The sequence below is a fragment of the Grampus griseus genome (genome assembly GCF_964374135.1).
Source record: "Grampus griseus genome assembly, chromosome: 1".
Taxonomy (NCBI): Eukaryota; Metazoa; Chordata; class Mammalia; order Artiodactyla; family Delphinidae; genus Grampus; species Grampus griseus.
The window spans coordinates 70,512,201-70,532,274 of NC_139017.1; the positions used below are offsets into that span (position 1 = coordinate 70,512,201).

Below are 20,074 nucleotides of genomic sequence, written 5' to 3' on the forward strand. Positions count from 1 at the left end.
GCCAACGAGCAGAGCCCTGACGGTCTTCTGGATGAGGTTTTTTGGGGTTTTTTTAAATTTTTGGCTGCGTTTGGGCCTTCGTTGCTGCATTCAGGCTTTCTCTAGTTGCAGTGAGCGGGGGCTACTCTTCTTTGCGGTGCGTGGGCTTCTCACTGTGGTGGCTTCTTTTGTTGCAGAGCACAGACTCCAGGCACGCGGGCTCAGTAGTTGTGGCTCGCGGGCTCTAGAGCGCAGGCTCAGTAGTTGTGGCACACGGGCTTGGTTGCTCTGAGGCATGTGGGATCTTCCCGGACCAGGGCTCAAACCCGTGTCCCCTGCATTGACAGGCGGATTCCTAACCACTGAGCCACCAGGGAAGTCCCTGGACGAGTTTTCTTCTCACAGAATTCTCTGTTCCTCTAGTCATTGGTGAATCGGAACTCAGTACTGTCAGACCCTGGGCCAGACAGTCCTCGAACCTCCCCTGTGATCATGGCCCGGGTGGCCCAGCACCACAGGCGGCAGGGCTCGGATGCATTGGTTCCCCCCAGCGGTGACCAGGTGAGTGATCAGAACCACCGTGCGCTTTTGCTTTCCCTGTTTTCAGAACTGGGTTACCCATACGTGGCCTTGAACGATCAGACTAAACCCTGTTTTGAGATAGACACTAGAGGACAAATAGTAAAGGAAGAACATGGTTTAAATGCATACATGGAAGTAAGGCTATCTCAGTTTCTGGGTGAAGAGTCCGTGAATGCATCTGTAGGGAAGTGATGTCCAAGGAGCAGATCGCTGGTCTTTCTCTTAATGTCTGTATAGAATGGGAAATAGGTTGGTTCAGTGTTTCTCCAGAACACTAATTTTCAATCTTCTCTTTCTTTAGCAAAGTCCTTTTCTTGAGCAAAATCTTATTATTTGGTACCCTAATACAGAAAACAAATAAATGCTCAGCTATCTGGGACTTTTCCTAATCAATCTCCCCACCTCGGCCCCCACCTCAGGGGCACTTCTCCAGAGCCCTAAGGTTCTGCAAAGCCTGATTTGAAAGCCACTGCTTTCAAGGGTAGAACTAGGTCCAGGGGAGATTTCAGGAAGACAGTTTTTGGCTCCATACAAAAAGCTTGCAAAGAACCTGAGCTATCAGACAATGGAATGGGCTGACTTGAGAGCCCGGGAATTGCCTGTCATTGTTCAGGCAGAGGTTAGGTCATTCCTTGTTAGAGACAGTGGCAAGAAAGCTCCGAGTTTTGTAAAGCAGTGTTTCTTAAAATTCATCTGCTACCACCATAATTTTTTTTCCATATCCTCATACCAACTATATAATGTTACTTAATATTTTTCTTTAAGCTAACTCACTTTTTAAAACTTAAATTTTTTTTAAAGGAAATTTGCCATTATATTAAAACCAACATCATACGCCGTTTGATGCGCTAGTTCTCCCCATAGGATAGAGTTTAGTTACTTTCAGATCTTGGAGGGGGAAAGGCAGGGAAGTGGATCTCACATGTATTAAAATGCCTAGTGTACCAGCTGCTGTGCTAGATCTTTTAGGAACAAATCTCATTTAATTCTTACCACCAGAAAAGGAGATAGGCATTAGAACCTTCATTCAGTGAGAAAACTGAGGCAGAGACAGGCTAAGGGACCATTCAAGGACTCAGCTTGCTAATGGCAGCATCAGACTAGAACTTAGTTTTCCTGAGCCCCAGTGCAGGGCTGCCTCCTGTCCTAGATGCTCTTTGATCACCCCTCCCACTCCTCCACCACCACCACCACCACTCCCCCTTAGTAGTACTATAGGGCCAAGGTCAGGCTGCCAGGCAGGGTCAGGTGCACATGGTGTTCTCTTTTTTTTTTTTTTTTTTGGTTTTTGGTTTTTGGGTTTTTTTTGCAGTACGCAGGCCTCTCACTGTTGTGGCCTCTCCCGTTGCGGAGCACAGGCTCCGGACGCGCAGGCTCAGCAGCCATGGCTCACAGGCCCAGCCGCTCCGCGGCACGTGGGATCTTCCCGGACTGGGGCACGAACCGTGTCCCCTGCATCGGCAGGCGGACTCTCAACCACTGTGCCACCAGGGAAGCCCCCACATGGTGTTCTTAAGGGAGGTTTTCATTTAGGTGGCTAATAGAGGCAGGTGTAGAGTAATTGGTCTTGGAGTCCTTTTCCTCCTTCTCTGAATTTGTTTCAACTTCTGAAAACTATTTAAATTGTTATTTTTGAGTGATAAGAGCAAATATAGTATAGTTCCAGTTTCTTAATAATAATCTGTTAGTAAGAGCAAAGGTGGAAACCTGTACTATCCATGAAACTTGCAGCAGCTGGGGGATGGAATCATAGGGAATTCGAACTTTGTTATGTAATTCTGCAATGTTTGATTTTCTTATGATAAACATATTCTGCTTTTGCAATCAGAAAAACTGTATGTTTGTAAAGACTTTAAAAAAATAAATCCTCCCGCCCAAACAAGCAACAACCTAGTGCTTTCAGGTTTCACTAGAGAGCCAAGCAGAGACAGAAGTGATCACCCCACACCCCCTGGGCATCCTGGATCCCAAGGGATTCAGAGACTAAGGTGTTAGGGGAGAGGAGGATACTCAGAATGCGTCTGAGGAATTCAGGTCCAGCGCATCAGGCCTGACTCTGCAACTTCCAGCATGCCATTATAAGTGAGTGCTAGACTCTGATCTCTGAGATGCATCCTGGGTCTCTCGAGTTCTATACTCAGTCATTCTGAGCATAGAGTCTGTAAATACCCAGGAGAACAAAAATGAGTGAGGTGTGTCAGGGAGGAACCGTCAGGAAAAGCCCCTTGAGGAGGTGGAATAGGAGGCTGTCTTGGGCCTGAGAAAAAGTGGGCATGAGAAGTGCCTCCTCCAGATGGGTTCCAGAGCAATAGTCCTCGATGAGGAATCACTGCAAATGGGGTAGAGTGCATTGAGTGAAAAATATAGTTTGTAGGAAATCTTTGAAAGCTCAAGGAACCTTTAGGAGAAAGGCTTGTCCAGTGAAGCGTCTAAAACGTTTATTCGGTATGAACTCTCTCATCAGACCTAATCGATGGCATAAGGGGGAAAGAGAGAAAGCCAAGCTGAGAAGCTTGGATTTTAGACTGGAAATGGGGAATCTACCATAGATTCTTGAGCAGGCAGAGAAGATGATGGAGACGGTGTTGGAGAAGGCAAAGCTCCATTCCCTTTTGCTCAAGGAGGCAGAGATGGACCACAAAGCTCTCCTCCAGCAGGGGTAGAGGGCACACCGTAACTGTAAAGGAGCGCTGTGGAAGACACTAGGTTTGGAGGGCGTGTTTTTGGGGTGGGGGGCGGTCTGTTGAGGAGAACAGAGCCCCCGCCCACCAGTCCAGCAGAAGCTCTAGGTTCTTATTTTGTGGGCTGACACTCCCTCCTCAGATCTTTCACAAACAGGAAGAGAGCACTTTCTCTCACTTCCCATCTTCATACGTCATGTGACCAGGCTGCTCTGAGTCTGCCCTGCCCCACCCAGAAGCAGTTGCCTTCTTGCAAGTGGAAGTCATTCTTTCTGTTCTCTGAGATTTGGGGGGTGGTAGTGAGATGCCGGTGTTTACCAGCCCCGTGTGGCCTTCCACTTCAGTGCCATGCTGTCACTAACCAAACTCCACTGAGGGGGCTGGATCCCTGTCCTCTGACCTCTCATCTCTACAACTCGACTCTCTCCCCCAGGCTGTAGATCAAAGCCCAAAGCCTTTAATTATTGGCCCAGAGGAAGATTATGACCCGGGTTATTTCAACAACGAGGTAACAGTTTCCTGATTTTCTCCTTTCCTCATTCTCTTTCGTACCTGCTGCTCTGGACTAGAAGCGCTTGGACTGGCACCAGCTGTGAGGGAGCGTACGGGAGGGGCCGCGCTTATCAGCCCTGGCAGGCAGGGAGCATGGGGGCTGAGCTGGGGCAGGCAGTGCTTCTCTGCCCCCCAGCCCTGCCCATCCTTCTGCCTTCCAGAGCGACATCATATTCCAGGACTTTGAGAAACTTAAGTCACGGCCGGCTCACCTGGGGGTTTTTCTACGGTACATCTTCTCTCAGGCGGACCCCAGTCCACTGGTAAGTCGCAAGTATCTGTCTCGATTGAGTACCTCCTTGTGCTTGGCCTCTGTCCCTGCTCTCTAGATGTCATAAGTCAGATCCATGGGCGTGGTCAGGCATCTCGAGGACAGAGACAAAACAGAAAAGAAGGTGCAACCTAGGTGGAAGGGATTCTTCACTGCTAACTGCATCGATAGCACAGGGAGGAACAGGAGAGCTGGGCCAAGAAAGCTGTCGTTCTGGGTCTGCTTGGAGGAGATGGTCTTTCTAGGTTTTTGGAATGAAGGTGGATACAGACTGACAGTGGGGAGTTGAGAGAGCAGCCCTTTGCAAGTATACAGTGTTACTGCAAGAAAGCTTGGCAGAGGGGGAAGGTGGTAAAAGGTCTTCAGTCTGAAGGTGATGACAAGGAAGATCGTGACGGGATGGAGGTCGGGGTGCTCTGCGACAGTGCCCAGAGCCAGCAGCCTTGCCAGTTTCTGTCGTTCTGCTCAGCTGCTTAGGAAGGGGGATGAAGGAGAGAGGCTGCTGTCATGTTCTCCAGAATAAACTTGTTGCCCGTGGCATGCACTGCGGCTCTTCCTTTCCGGGGCTACCACTGTTAGAAGCCAGAGTCAGCATCCGTTTGCTCAACAGGTGTTCAGTGAACACCTGCATGTACATCCCAAGCGCTGGTATCTCAGAAGCATTCCTGAATGAAGACGAGGCACAGCACAAAGAGAAATAACACCTGAACCCTTTAAAACAACAGATAAACAAGTACAAGACAAAATGTCAAGTGTGGAGAGGATACAGCGTTGAGGAGAGATTGCGTTGGGGGAATGTGTGTGCGCGCGCCAAGGGGTGGGGATGACTTGCCACAGGTTTCTGAAACGTGCTAAGCCAGGGTTTCTCAACCTCAGCACCACTGACCTTTGGAATTCTTTGTTGTGCGGTGCTGTCGTGTGCACGGCAGGATCTTTAGCTGCATCACTGGACTCCGCCCAGTAGATACCAGTAGCACCTCTCCAGATATAAATCAAAAATGCCTCCAGACATTACTAGCTGTCCCCTGGAGGGCAAAAGCACTCCTGGTTGAGAATCGCTGCTCTAATCCATTTTCTCTCTCCCAGCTTTTTTACTTGTGTGCAGAAGTTTATCAGCAAACAAACCCCAAGGATTCCCGAAGCTTGGGAAAAGACATCTGGAATATTTTCCTAGAGAAAAATGCGGTAAGGCAGTCATAGACTGGATTACAATTTTCAATTTTATTATATTGTTTGACCATTCAGAGGCAGAGGAAAAACTAAGCAAAACACTCAGGCCGAGTGGAGACAGTTTTTTTTGGTTTTGGGTTTTTTTAATATTTATTTTATTTTTATGGCTGCATCTGGTCTTAGTCGCGGCACATGGGATCTTCACTGAGGCATGCGGGATCTTTTGTTGCGACGTGCGGGCTCTTTGTTGCTGTGCGTGGGCTTCTCTCTAGTTGTGGCGGGTGGGTTTTCTCTCTCTAGTTGAGGCGTGCGAGCTCGGTAGTTGTGGCACGCGGGATTAGTTGCCCCACGGCATGTGGGATCTTAGTTCCCCGACCAGGGGTCGAACCCACGTCTCCTGCGTTGGGAGGAGGATTTTTTACCACTGGACTACCAGGGAGGTCCCTGGAGACAGGTTCCTAAAGAGGATTCCTGGATTCTGTTCCTAGCTCCACTCTAAAGACTGATCTCCTCTCTGGACCTCTTTTGCCCACATGTAGCAAGGTAGAGTGCACATTGCCTCTCTCTGAAATGTTTGGAGAAAAAGAACTTGCACCAAGTCCTAATTACTCTCCCCTGGATCAATGCCCTGGTTCCCTTCAACTCTCCTTGCCTTGCCCATCCCTGGGGTGCAGAAACAGAGACCCAGAGACATCAGATGATAGAAATCAGTGAGCCAAGAGGCGAGCCCAGATTTCTGAAGTTCAGCCTGACGTGCTCTTACTGCCCCGAGGCAGGGTTCAGAGGGAGGGGACCCCAGAGTGTCTGGGGTGGATGAGCACGCTGCCTCTGGACACAGCTCCCAGGGATGTGTCAGGGATCCCCCCGGCGGCAGCACCTCAGCCTGCAGAGGGCAGTTCCCATCTTAGACTTCCTAATCTGATCAACTAAACTAATTCCAAAATGACTTTATTCATCCGGCAGTAAGCTACTAGGACTAATGAGACTGGGGAATAAACGGCTTTTCCCCAGGATTTTTATTTTTGTCCCCTTCAGTGGGTCTTGAGTAAGGAGGTTAGAGCTGCCCGTTGTTCCCTGTTGGCTGTTACGGAACCGCCGCAATGTCCAGCTGGTAGGTAGCCATAAAGCAAAGGCCAGGCGCTGTGCTCACTGGAAGCCTTGGTAACATGAGGCCAGTTTTCCCTTGGGAGTAAAGGAGCGGGGAAGCCCATCAAATCGCCTCATCAAGATTTCTCCCATGCTACTAAATTGGTACCAGTCCACTTTTGGGAACCTCTCCATTCCATGCCTCTTGACGTCCTTGAAGTAAGAGTGGGAAGAGTACAGGTGCCACCCTCGGAGTAGAGTCCCAGCTTGCCTTGCCACCTCAGATTCCACTTCTCAAATCCCGAGCCTAGAATTCAGCTGGAGAGAGGTGAATGGAGGGTAGGGTAGTGTAGGGAAAGGGGGAGAGAAGCTAGTGTTCTGGAGCCCTCCTTGCCTCTGCACAGTATCTCCCACATCCCCCGGGGTGTGTGGATCTCACCACTTCTGCCCCCACCCTTCTGTCTTTTAGCCTCTGAGAGTGAAGGTCCCAGAGATGTTACAGGCTGAAATTGGTAAGTTGGCTCCTAGGACGGTTAGTCTCCTCTTGGTGTCCGCCTTGCTGTGCTGGGCCCTCGGGAAGGGGCGGGGGGTCGGGGGGACATAGTCCCTGCCTTGGGCAGCTGTTCTCAGATAGGGGGAAATAGGGACAGTTCCTCCAGAACTCCTCGCGGTAGCTTATGGACAAGCACAGACAGAACGGACCCTGCCTGGGAGCTTGTCGCGGGGAGACAAGGCTTGGTTAGGAGAGCGGGGTCGTTCCTACCAACCTTCCATGTGACCTCTCTGGGCCTCAGTCGGCTCATCTGTACAAAGAGGAAATTGGATTCCTAAGCCTGGTCGAGCATCAGGATCCCTTGGGGAATTCTTCTTTAAAAATACAGAAACCAGTGCCTCACTCCACCCCACCTGAGAGTCAGGATCTCTGGAGTATTTTTGTTCTTTTGGTTTCGTTTGCGTGAGTTCCTCAACTCACACAGAGTGAGGAGGCAGGGAACGAGGCAGTTGCTCTGCTCCCGTCTCACTCTCAAGCCACGACTAGAAGAGCTGAGGAAGGTGGTAGAAAGAGGATATTAGTCTGAGAGGCTAATCATGGGAGCTTTCTAGACGTAATAGTTTGAAGCTGCCTTGGAAAAGAGGCACTTTACAGGCCCAGATGATAGGAAAGCTTATGGGCACAGGCAGAGGGTGAATGTAGGGACAGGAGAGACACCTTCCAGTTTCCGGTGGGGAGTTGGGTTTCCTTGCCTTTTTCAGCCTTGTGAGCTGTCCCTGGGTCAGTGGAAGGAGAATGAGCCTCTCAGAGGTTTGCACATGATGTCAGAGGGCAGCAGAGTCTGGACACATCCAGAGAGGGACTTTAATATTTCCCCACTTAATGGAGTGTAGAACACCCTGAAAATGTTTTTGTCCTTGCCTCGGGACTTGGATGTCAGGATTCCAGTCCTGAATTCAGGAATGACCTGGTAGGTCCAGGCCTCCACTTCCCTTGGTTAACAGGAGGGCAGAAAGCCAGCTTTCCCTCGCGGTACCCCAGGGAGCTAAGAGGCTTGAAGATGCTCAGCAGATATAACCTCCTCCTCTTGACATCCCTCCCCTATCTGTCTCCCCTCGGCTCCCACCGCAGACCTGCGCCTGCGGAATGGTGAGGACGTGCGCGCTGTTCTCTGTGAGGCTCAGGAGGCAGCCATGCCAGAGATCCAGGAGCAGATCCATGACTACAGGTGCCCGGCGCCCCCCCTCCTGCTCTCTCCCCTGCCTCCTCGCCCGTTTTCTTTCCCCTGCGGTGTATGTGCATCTCTTGTGATGTGTGTATGTGTGCCTCACTCTCTGTCCAGCAATGATGTACATGTGTTTCTTTCTCTGTGTGTCTCTCTGGCTCAGAACAAAGCGCACTCTGGGGCTGGGAAGCCTGTATGGTGAAAACGACCTGCTGGACCTGGATGGAGACCCTCTCCGCGAGCGCCAGGTGGCAGAGAAGCAGCTGGCTGCCCTAGGAGACATTTTGTGAGTCTCCGATCCACTTCTACCCCCTGAACATGCTGCACAGATTGACGTTTTGTGGGTCTGTTTCCCAACCTCTCCCCCTCTTCCACTGCTTGCCTGATCCGTCTTCCCCTGAAAGATGGGGAGAGTCCAGCCCTCTTGCTTCATTTCTCAGGCTGGGGCTGCAGGAATTTCAAGGGAGTTGCAGAGCCTGGGGCTCCTGACAGTAATTTGGTGATTATGACAAACCACGGGCTCCAGGAACGCAGGGAGCTTTCTGCTTCCCCTCCCTAGCCTCTTCTTGACGGGTCTCCCTTTTTGCTCTAAGGTCATATCTGATGCTGAGTGTGAGAACCACGCTGTGATTCTCCAGGGAATAAAGTTCCTTCAGGAGGCAGGTGGCTCATGGGAAATTGGGCTCTTTTTAACTAATCACATCAGAGGACTAGCCTAACTAAACTTATTAAGGAACTTCTGGCACAGCTGCTGTGGTTGCATCTCTCCAGTCTTATTTTCTAAAAGTGTCCCAGGTGCCTGGGATGACTTTGTAGGGACACTTGCAGGCTTAGAGGTAGATTTTTCACCCCAGTACTTCTTTCCACTCAATAGTTGTATGACTTTTTTTTTTTTGGCTGCGCTGCGAGGCATGTGGGATCTTAGTTCCCTGACCAGGGATCAAACCTGTGCCCCCTGCAGTGGAAGCGCAGAGTCCTAACCACTGGACTGCCAGGGAAGTCCCGAGTAGTTGTGTGACCTTGATCAAGCTATGTCATCTACCTTGGTCTCATCTAAAATGACAGAGATTGGGCTAGATGATCTCGATAGTCTCTACTAACAGTGATATTTCAATCCAGCAAATTTCTGTGGAGTCCCCACTGACGCTAAGCAGTGTTCTAGCTCCTGGATGCATTAATAAACAAACAGCAGTGCTTGTGGGGCTTATGTTATCGTGGGAAGAGAAAGCAGTATGTAATAAATAAGTAAGTTATATACTATGTTAGAAAATAAGGCTGGGGGGTGGGGGGGAATAGAGCAGGCTGAGGGGAGTCAGGAGCACCTGAGCTAGTGGGTTGCAATTTCAAATAGAGCCTCATCCAGAAAGTTACATTTGGGCAACTGAAGAAAGTGAGGGAGTCATCCTTGGAAATATCCTGGGGGAAGAGCATCCCAGGCAGAGGGAACAGCCAGGGCAAAGTAGGAATGTGCTTGACGTATTTGAGGAACCGTAGGAGACCAGTGTGGCCAGAGAAGATTGAGAAGCTCAGTGCTGAATCAGAGAGGTAACAGAAAGAGCAGCCTTGCAGAGCCTGTGGACTGTTTTAAGGTCTTTAGTGTTTTTTCTCTCAGTGAATGAGGAGCCACTGGAGCTGTGAGAGACTCGAGGGTGGGTGGAGGGTGGTGAGAGAACAAGGAGGGGTTCGAAACAGGGAGATCAGTTACGGGAACCCACGCTCCGACCAGAGAATTGGCGATGGAGGGTGTGAAGAGAGGTCAGCTCCAAGTATATTTTGACAGTAGAACCAACAGGAGGATTTCCTAAAAATTGATGTATAGGATGTGAGAGAAAGGAAAACCAAGGAAGACTCCACAGTTCTTACCTAAACCACTAAAAGGACAAAGGTGCGATCAGTCTAGTTAGGGACAGTCGTGTGAGGGACAGTTTTGTGGTAGAAAACCGGAAGCTCAGTCTCGGACATGTCAAAATCTGAGATCTTTAGACATCAAACTGGAGATTTGAGTAGACAACTGCATAGATGAATCTGGCATTTGACAAGAGATCCGGGGTGAGATGAGACCAGATGAGGTCCCACAGGGAGGGTATATTCTTTGAAAACAACCCTCTGGCCCTCAGCCAAACCCGGAATCTTTCTGGGCCTTAGTTTCCCTAGGAGTCAGATGGCACTAATCACCCCGACCGTGCCAGGGATGGCGGCAAATCCTGACCGAGCCTATTCTGAGGTCATAGGCACCACAGAGTTCTGTGGGGTTATAATGGACAGCACAGGCACCCTGCTTATAAAGGCTTCTATTTAAAAGAAGGAAGTGCTAGCCTCATTAAATGGAGATATGGGACCTATTATTTTGAGTAATAAATTATACGTGTAAATATTATACGTGTAAATAGCTTAGAATAGTGCCTGGCCCGTAGTGAGCACGCAGTATTAGTTGCTGTTACCATTAACCTCTTTTAAATAGGTTCCTCTGAATCAGGTCTCAAGGTATTATCTCTGCGCCCTCATCTTCTTTCCTCTTGCCTCAGTGTCAGCCCAACCCTTCTAATTTAGTTCTAGGTGGACACAAAGAGGAGACTTTTCCTCCGTGGTAGCTTCAGAGGCTGAAACAGATACCAAGCGAGAAGCTATATTTGCCTCATTCCCCTTCCTTTTAGCTGGCTAAGGACACCATCATCACCATCACTCTGTGCTAATTGAGCCCCTCGGAGGAATGAGAACCCTCACCTCCTGAGCCCCAAGCTGGCTCCAGAGCTGAGACCAGGAGTCTGAGTCTGACCTTTTATCATCCTCCTCCCTTTCCTCACCCGCTCCCTTCCTCTAGGAAAGAACTTACCCTCCTCCCAGTATTGCACAGGCGGACGAGCCTCTGCCTTTGCAGTCTGAGTCATCTGTTCTTTTCTTTTGTTCCAGGTCCAAATACGAGGAAGACAGGAGGTGAGTGAGTCTGTGCGGTTGAATCAAGGTGGGAAGGAGTGGGGTTGAGCTACTGGGCGTTGCATCTCTGCCCATCATAGGGGAGTCCCTAGCTCCAGAGGATCACCGTCTGTCCAAGTTTAGTTTCCAGATGTCTGTGTAACCACAAGGAGGTCACGAGGCCCAGGCCCTGGTACCCGGGGATCACTGCCTGGGACGTGGGTCTGCTCCTCAGTGTGAAGACACCAAGCTGCCAGCACTCCCCTTCCTGGCCTCGTCTTCTCCACCCACATTAGCCCTGTGTCTTTCTCGTAAACCACCGAAAGAAGGAGCAGTGACAGCATCAGCCTGTGTTAGCAGCACCTGCAGAGGGGAGCTAGGGTACAACACATTTCCTCTGCTGACACATTTTGTTTTCCTTGAAGCCTATATGCATCCCTTTGTTTCTCAGTAGCCAGTGTTAAAATGAGGGTGCATTCCTTGAGCATACACGCACTCAATAAGGGAGAGAAGATGGGGTTAGAAGTCTGTTTCAGAGAAGACGAAAGCCAGGGCCGAAACATTTGCTTCATTGAATCCACAAAGTGGATAATCTGTCTACCGAATTGAGAGGCAAATACAGTTTTAAACACAGAGCTCTGGACAGTTTCATCTGTGGCAGTTGGAAGCTACTTGACAGATCATTTCCATCTCTTTTTCTCCTTGTACTTGGGGTGGGTGGTGGCAAAGGCAGCTTACCTGGACTTGCAGGGGCCGGTTGGCGCTTCTCTGCATCCCTTTGCCACCCCACCCCTGTGTATACGCTTGAGGACATTAGCTGTGGGCCTCAACCGTCGCCCATGGCTTATTAGTTGCTTATATTTTAGAGAACTGACGCGACCTTCCACTGACCACTGTCCCCTCGTTAGGGAGCGTTCTGCATAGGAGAAGAATACGATTTCTTCTGGGAGTCATGCCAGCCAAGACTTTTCTCCCGCTTCTGCCTGCTGTCCCATCTGAGTATTCTGGGCCTCCCGCTGAATGCCCTGGCCCTTCGCCACCCCACTGGGTGGTGGTGAGGAGCTTGTGTAAAGCAGTCCCTGCTGGCGCTTTCCGATTCACCGCCCCCATTCCTCTTTTACAGTGCCCCCATGGACTTCGCCCTCAATACCTACATGAGCCATGCGGGCATCCGTCCTCGAGAAGCACGACCTTCCAACACGGCTGAAAAGGCCCAGTCCGCTCCTGACAAGGACAAGTGGCTACCCTTCTTCCCGAAGACCAAGAAGGTGACAGAGCTCCCCTAGAAAGAATCATCTCTTGGCACGGTTCCTGCGCTGAGGCAGACCAGGAGAGTCATTGAGAATCCCCAAACTAGAGCAGCCCTCTCCCTCCCTGCAGTCCCAGACCAGAAGCAGATGTGCGAGATCAGATACAAGCATGAGTCTGCTTTCCCGCTGCTTGTTTAGGGCTAGTCATAGAGGCAGTAGCACGGTGACCAGTGGCCCGGTCTGGGTACTGGGACCTTCTCCAAACCCTAGGGTCTCTTATCTCAGCAGAGCAGCAATTCCAAGAAAGAAAAGGATGCCTTGGAGGACAAGAAGCGAAACCCCATCCTCAAGTACATCGGGAAGCCCAAAAGCTCTTCCCAGAGCAGTGAGTATTTGGGGAGCAAAGCCTTGGACAGGGACCTCGGCCCCTTCACAGGCCAGCATGTTGGCAGAGGGCCTTCCTGTGCTTCAGGCAGCCAAAGGCCCAAACAAACTCTGAGGTCGCAGCTTCCTCTCGGTGCTATTGCATTCTCCCCTTGCCACACCCAGTGACGGCCCCTGAGGTACAGGGAACTGCTTCAGAGCCAAGGAGGCCAAGCCAGTCCCTGGGTCTAGGAACTCAGAGACAGTTGTAGACACTGAACAGCCATGCAGAGGAGTATTTCCCCCTTGGCAAGATTGCCCTGTTGACAGTCAGTGCCTCCTTCACCTTCATCCATGGACTTGTCTGTCCTCCTGAGGGCCTGTGTGTTGGGAGCAATTATGGGCCCTTGATGGAGGGTTTCAATTAAGCAGAACTAGGTGGAAAGGGAGCAGGTTTGGGACCCAGAGGCTCCCCTCATGCCATCAGTAATCCAGACCTCCATGGATCCTGTCACCGATCTCTTCCCAATTGTGTGTCATCTGTCTGTACATTGCTGCTGGCCCTCCCAGTCATTATCTTAAGGCCCCATTGTTAGTCTTGGGGATCTGGGAAGGGCCACGGCATGGGCCTCCTGCCTTTCCCGAAACTGCTGCCTTGGGGGAAGGGGAGAGGAGGGGACTCTACTAGATCAGCCCTGATTTTTGCCACTACCTTTCATTTTCCAGCTTGATGTAATTTTTATTTTGACTCTTGAAACATTAATTTGACTTTTCATGGTTTACTTTTGTTTTTGTTTGTTTTCTTTTAGCATTTCATATTCCCTTGTCCCCTGTGGAAGGTAAAAGGACCATTTTCTTTGGGTTTTTCTTTGCATTAGCATTGAGTTTCCATTTCCCAAGTCCTGTCTGCCCTTCTTCCCCTCTCCTTCATCGCCTCCTGCCCTGGCTCTCTTTCCTCCCTCCCTTTCCTCACTCCATTACTCTTGTATGTTCCTCCATGCTGCTAAAGCTCCCCATGACACAAACGCCTGCCCAGGGGTGCCTGCCCAGGGGCTCCTGCGCTCACGCTGGGCGCAGGACTCTGCCTACCTAAGGCAGGGTGGGAGGGGCCGGGGCACTGCCCCCCGGCACCGTACAGCTCCTCCTGGCAGTGCTGGCAGAGGCCAGCTTCTAGGCCCTCCAAGACTGGTCCACGGCCTGCGGCCTTTCTCATTCTGTCAGCTCTCCGTGGATGCGGCTCCAAAAGTCCAGGGCTCTATGTAAATGAGGGAAACCCTCGCATGTTGAAATGTCCTGTACAAGTTCCTCAGATTTTTGTTTTCAACTGAAATAATAGAATCCTCAGTTTTGAGTGTTGTATGGGGTTGTTTTTAGTACCTAATGGGTCTTCAGCAGTTTTGCCTTGGGGTATTTTCATTTCTATCATCTCCTTTGTTTAAGTCCTTCACTGTAGCACCTTCATCTCCTGACTCTTACCTTTGCCAGCACAGTGTCACTGCAACAGTTAAAGAGAATGACCCTAACGTATGTATGTTAGAGGCCTAATATCTTCTAGAATCTATGTATCAAAAATAAATACATATATAACAGACATTAACCCAGAGGAGCTTAGAACCCAGAAGTGGGCAGGTTCATTTCCCATCAGTGAGGTCCATATGCATACAATGAAAGTGATTAATATTTTCTAGGTTCTGCAGTAAATCAAGGGGAGAGATAGCAGTGAGGGGCAATCAGGAAATCTGTTGCTAGAATTCACTTTCTATAAAGTGACAATTAAAGATAATGATTTTCAAAATAATTTTTAAAGTTAAATTCCTAGACTTGTTATGCTATTTTAAACAATATAAGTAAAGAAATATTAGGGGGGGAAAGTCTATAAAACAATGGAAAAACTAAAAGAATGGCCTTGAAACCCAGGCCCTTAGTTTTTAACACATACTTCCTCCCATCCACCCTGCCCGAGGCAGGCATGAGGCAAGCAGCAGGCCTGAGACGAGCAGCCCTGCCCAAGCCGCTTGCTTTGTGTCAGCCTGAGAGGCAACAGGAACACCCAGGGTAGGGCTGCTGATCCCCAGAGAGGATAAGCATGCTGGGTATTCACCATCTCTTTGAGTCATATCTTTCTATTGTCATTTCATGGTTTGATTGGATGTTCTCAAGTTCCCAGGACATCAGACAAGTCTGTATGCGTATCTAAAGACCAAACACCCACCAAAGCTAGAAAGCCTCAGCACTGAGAACCTTGCTGTTTAGGGTCATCCGCTAGTGCCCCTGTTTATTAGTGAAGGCATCTGATTGTTAGTGACATATAATTCACTTTTGTTTAGTTTCATTGTTATTCAGAGAATGGAGGAAGGGAGAGCAAAGGTTACTGATGAAAACTTTGCCCTTTTCAAAAACGCGTTCCTTTCTACATGTCTTTTTCCCCTGTTACTCTGGGTTATTCAGTTATACCAAATCTCAGGGCCACACCTGTTCCTTGTCACAGCTAGGGTGTAACTATATCCCAAGAACTGGGCCTTTTCCAAGTGGCCCATGGGAGAGGGAACAATGGGCTCTGCCCAGAGGCCTTCTATTATAGGACGTTCCCAGGCTCCCACGTCATCACCCAGCCAGGGATGCTCCGGGCTGCTGCAGTTGCCCCAGGGCCCAGATGCACAGTCTGGGACAGGCAGATCTGACTCAAATCTCCAAAATGGGAGTGATGGTAACAGGCCCTACTCCTAACATATATACACAGCCTCCTATTTTGCAGTTTTAGAAAAACATTACCTGCCTAAAGGATATGAAATCGTGACCTTTGAAGAGACCAGCTAAATGTTTTTCTGTTTCCTCTGGCTTGGAAATTTTCTTACGGATCTCAAGTGTAGATACACAGGGAGATTTATACGTTTGTATATGCCGATGTCAGAATCCCTGGTTAGTGTGGTTAGGACCAGGGCCTGGCGCCCGGGGCTGTTTGTCTTGCCTTCCCCATCCCATTATCCTTCCTATTGGTCTGGGCAGAGCAGCGTCTTTAGCCCAACTCCTGTTCCGACATCCTGGACCTGGAGCTGAGCTAATCGACTGTGAAGATAGGAGCCACTGAGCCCCTGGGCCTGAGGTCTCTTCTCCAGGGTCTCCACATGGCATCAGCTATGCCTTTTTTACTCTTTTACCTGCCTTCTCTACTTTGAACAAGAACAGCTCTCTTTTGTCTTAGCTTTGAAAAGCATCTGGAATTTGAATGCCGGAGAGTGACATCTCTCCTCTGTTCCTCCTAAGACCCCCCTCACTGGTAATGGAGGGTCTGATTCTTTAATGATGGAGAGGAAGAGGTGGGGGTGAGGGCAGAAAGAACAGGAAGAACAGAAAAACCAGAAATAGTGAACTCTAAAAGTAGTATAAATTTGAGAAGTGCTTGGTAAAGTTGGCAACCTGGCCAAATTATACCAAGGTTGATGTGTTTTTGGTCTTCCTGGCTAACTTTTTTTTTTTAACACATATATGGCTCTTGGGAATAACCTAGTAACGATTCTCAAGCATGAGAACCACTGTAATAAAGAATGTGAGAGCCAAAAGAAATACCCGTAGCAAATGCACTTTCAAACCCTCTCATTTTGCATCCCAGGAAAGAGTAGCCCCCAGAAAGGGGGAGGGACTGCCCGTGCCACGCCACACAGTAGAAGAGCCAGGGCTCACATCATGTCTCCTGACCCTCAGCCCCATGCTGTTCTCATCCGTGCTTGCTCATCGCTGTCTTCTGGGCTAGAGGGGAGCGAGGGCCCCAAGAAGTCACTCCTGAACAGAAAGCAGAGTATCTTTCATTATCTTTCTTCCGCTTCCAGTCAAACCAGGCAACGTGAGGAACATCATTCAGCACTTTGAGAACAACCAGCAGTACGATGCCCCGGAGCCTGGGATGCAGCGACTCTCGACAGGAAGCTTTCCCGAGGACCTGCTGGAGAGCGACAGGTAGCAGTGGCTGGCTGGGGCCTGCTGGCTGCCCAGGGAGGGGAGCGTGGGCAGGGTTCAGGGCTAAGGTTCAATGCCAGCTACTTTACCCCCCACTAGACTGTAAGGCTCCCTCTATAGAACTCTCTCCCTCTCCCCCAACCTTCCCGCCTATGTGTTGGTGATCAGGCCAGCGGGAGAGAGAGCAGGGCCTCTGACCTTCCAGTCCAAGAACCATATGCCTTTAAAATTTCCTTTGGATTCACCCCCTGGCCACGCAGTAGCCTCCACCCCAAGAATGAACTAGATTATGTTATAAAGCAGCTAGTCAGGAAACCCTAAATGACAAGGCTAGAGACGAGTACAGAGTGGGGCGAAGGGAAATCCTGGCAATAAGGAAGTCAGGCTAAAGACAGTCTGGGGCATCCGTGAAGAAGAGAGTTAGAGATGAGGTTCTGCTGGCTAGTTTAAAGGCAGACGGTGTAACTTGGGCCTCAGATGTACATCTCAGCGAAGAAGTAGAAAGGTCATTGATGCAAAACAAACTGCAAACTGCTCTTCTTTCAAGAAGCAAAAGGGGAATGGAGGCTGTGACATTGCTCACATTCTCCACCTCTGGCCGGATTCTAAGAAGAGCCCTTCTCTGGTGGTGAAATGTACTCTTAGACTTGCTCTTGACTGTGGCACGACAGCCATCAGGTCACGTCTAAAATTCTGTAGCCAGCACTTCAAGTGAGAACTGCCTGTAGTCAGAAATATCCCTGCAAATTCCTTAAGGCACACTTGAGGTACGGTAAATGTGGTCTTGTGTATACAAAACTAGTTCCTGTGTACACTGCTGAGCTGGACTAAAGGCAGACCCAAAGGCAAGTCAGCATGCAGCAGCCTGACTAGTCAAACCATTTTACCCCTGAAATAACTAATTATCAAACTGTAAGTCAAACATTCCTGCTTGTATGCAGGGTTACTCCTTTTTGTTTATACTAAGCCTTTATAAGCTTAATACTCATTAAAAGATTTTGCCATAGTGAGAATTAACCAAGATTTAGGCAAGATAAAGGTTAGATGTGTACTGGGATCAGAGGTTGAGTTCTACTATTACTGAGTAAATTAAACATACAAATTATATGATTGCTGGGGTAGGTGTGATCTCACAGATGTATCAAATGTACAATTATAAGATATACTATCAACATTTTGAGGCAATATTTGAGACCATTTGTAAACGTATTCTTCAAGTTGTTAGGTAAAATTGCCCTGAGACATTCATTGGGATTCTGAGTCTACTCTCAGCAGAAGCCTTTGAATTTGATGACAATCTTTGAATTTCACCGACAATCTTAGAAGAAATGGCATCGGCAGCATGGTGGGTCAGAGGTTGTCGTAGAAACTAAACAGGTGTAAGAAGCCCCCCATTCTAGACAGCAGTGGTCTAGGAATTTTTGGCCAGAGGTGGGTTGTATGCCTCACTTCTTGGTGGGATCATTACTCACTTCTGGGTACTTGAAAGAAGCCCCAGGAACCTCATTGCATGAGGTTTGTTGTGGTGCTAAAGTGACCCATTGTGGGGCACTGGTGAAGGTGTTTTGAGTTAGTCTGTGTTGGAAGTGTTCTGTCAGACGTCAGGGGGTGAGTTCAGTAGGGCATCAGCCGGCAGTATGGTTTCTAACCCTGCAGACGAACCCCCAGGACCTGGGCGGGGGAGCGGCGTTGGGACCCTCTGGCAGTTCAGAGAGACTTGATGAATGGAGACCAAGGCATTTGGCTCCTTCTCCGCAGCAACCTGCTGTGCTGTTAAGAGCTCTCCAGACTCTCCAGGCCTTCTGTTGTCCTAGAGGCAGAGCAGGATGTAGATTAGTAATAATGTCAGCAAAGAACTAGCCCAGCAGGACCATGGGGGGAGGCACCATCCTGGGGCAGCCAGGGGTCAGAGATGCCAGCTGTCACAGGACTGATGCACTGCAGGACTCAGAAAAGAGCAACACCCAGTCGTCAGCATCTCATCAAGCCCCACAGATACTCAGTGGCCAAGCACGGTAGGCCAGGGAGCAGGTTCCTGCCCATCAGTAAACAGGCCCCTGTAAGCACCCTCCCAAGCTGGTCTGCTCCCAAGAGGGGACTGGAAGCCTAGGAAGGATGCTGTCAGGATAAGAACAGAAGAAATCCACATCACAACTGGAGGGGTGGGAATCCAACAGCAGAGAGAATTTTCTGACAGGCAGTGTGGAGAATACTAGAGTGTGTGAAGAGGGTGCTTCTACTTCCCTCTTAAAAGATCTTGTGAAAGGAGACATCCGCCTCAAGCAGAGCCCAAGGTGGGAGCCGACCTGTCCCAAAGCAGAGGGCCAGATGAGCTGGCCCCGAGAGGGCCAGGGGCGGGGAAGGTGGGACCTTGCTGTCCCTGATGAGGGACTCTGGTGTCCACAGCTTTCCTGACGGGGACTTGGGGTCTTTGGCATCCGGACACCCCACAAGTCTGATTCTGTTAGTCCCAGATTTCACCTTCCTGTTGGGTTCCCTTCCTGACCAGTCGCAAGGAAGTTGAGAGGCGCTCTCCATCCAGCTGGGCTGGGGAAAGGAAGGATTTTGTAGAGTTGGGACCCTTTGGGTCTGGTGTTTGGGGTGGAAGCGCTGAGGCACCCCTGAGATGGAGCAGCAGGTCAAAGCTGGCCAGATATAAGACCCCAAGGTCTTTTGCCCTCTCCATCCAGTTCTCGCTCAGAGATTCGCCTGGGCCGCTCTGAGAGCCTGAAGGGCCGGGAGGAGATGAAGCGGTCCCGGAAGGCAGAGAACGTGCCCCGTTCTCGCAGCGACGTGGACATGGACGCGGCCGCAGAGGCCGCCCGCCTCCACCAGTCAGCCTCGTCCTCTGCCTCCAGCCTCTCCACCAGGTGGGCGGGGCTCAGGGGCTCAGCCCGCTGATATCTTGGGGGCCGGGTAGGAGCAGAGGGTTGCTGAGAGTTGACATTCTCTCCACAGGTCTCTTGAGAACCCAACCCCTCCCTTCACCCCCAAAATGGGCCGCAGGTGAGTGATGGGTGCCGTAGCGCCTCTGTTAGGTGTCCGTGTCCCAGCCGTGCTCAGCTGCCCCCGCTCCGCTTCCAGGGGCCAGCTGGTGGTGCAGCTCCTCTTCGTGGCCCACTGGCTTCCCATGGGCCCTGGGCAAGCAGGGTGGGCAGGAGGCGGAGGGACAAACCCCGTGTTTGAGTTTTTGCTCCGTGTGACGCTGAGCTGCCTGTTTTCCCCCAGGAGCATTGAGTCCCCCAGCTTGGGGTTTTGCACAGATGCCCTCCTCCCCAACCTCCTAGAAGATGATCTGGGCCAACTGTCTGACCTGGAGCCAGAGCCCGACGCCCAAAACTGGCAGCATACAGTGGGCAAGGATGTGGTGGCTGGGCTAAGCCAGAGGGAGATTGACCGGCAGGAGGTCATCAACGGTGAGACTCAAGCGGGAACAGGTGCAGGGCGCCTCAGGCGCAGATGGTGGTAGAGAAAATAGTGGGGGGCCTGGGGGCGAGAGCGGCTGCATTGTGGTCCCTGTAAGGGCCACCTCAGCTCTGGCCCCTGGGGAGAGAG

General features: G+C 50.3%; 1 protein-coding gene across 1 annotated transcript in view; it reads left to right on the forward strand.

The window, feature by feature from the left end:
• Positions 1-20,074, forward strand: part of ARHGEF11 (Rho guanine nucleotide exchange factor 11) — a 111,815-nt gene that overhangs the window by 78,952 nt on the left and 12,789 nt on the right. The window contains exons 13-27 of the mRNA XM_082667487.1: positions 403-540; positions 3,676-3,750; positions 3,956-4,057; positions 5,152-5,250; positions 6,791-6,833; positions 7,946-8,042; positions 8,203-8,325; positions 10,950-10,973; positions 12,076-12,220; positions 12,488-12,587; positions 13,375-13,404; positions 16,393-16,519; positions 19,210-19,389; positions 19,478-19,525; positions 19,748-19,935. Coding sequence (XP_082523613.1) covers positions 403-540; positions 3,676-3,750; positions 3,956-4,057; positions 5,152-5,250; positions 6,791-6,833; positions 7,946-8,042; positions 8,203-8,325; positions 10,950-10,973; positions 12,076-12,220; positions 12,488-12,587; positions 13,375-13,404; positions 16,393-16,519; positions 19,210-19,389; positions 19,478-19,525; positions 19,748-19,935 — 1,519 coding nt within the window. The remainder of the gene's footprint in view (positions 1-402; positions 541-3,675; positions 3,751-3,955; positions 4,058-5,151; positions 5,251-6,790; positions 6,834-7,945; positions 8,043-8,202; positions 8,326-10,949; positions 10,974-12,075; positions 12,221-12,487; positions 12,588-13,374; positions 13,405-16,392; positions 16,520-19,209; positions 19,390-19,477; positions 19,526-19,747; positions 19,936-20,074) is intronic.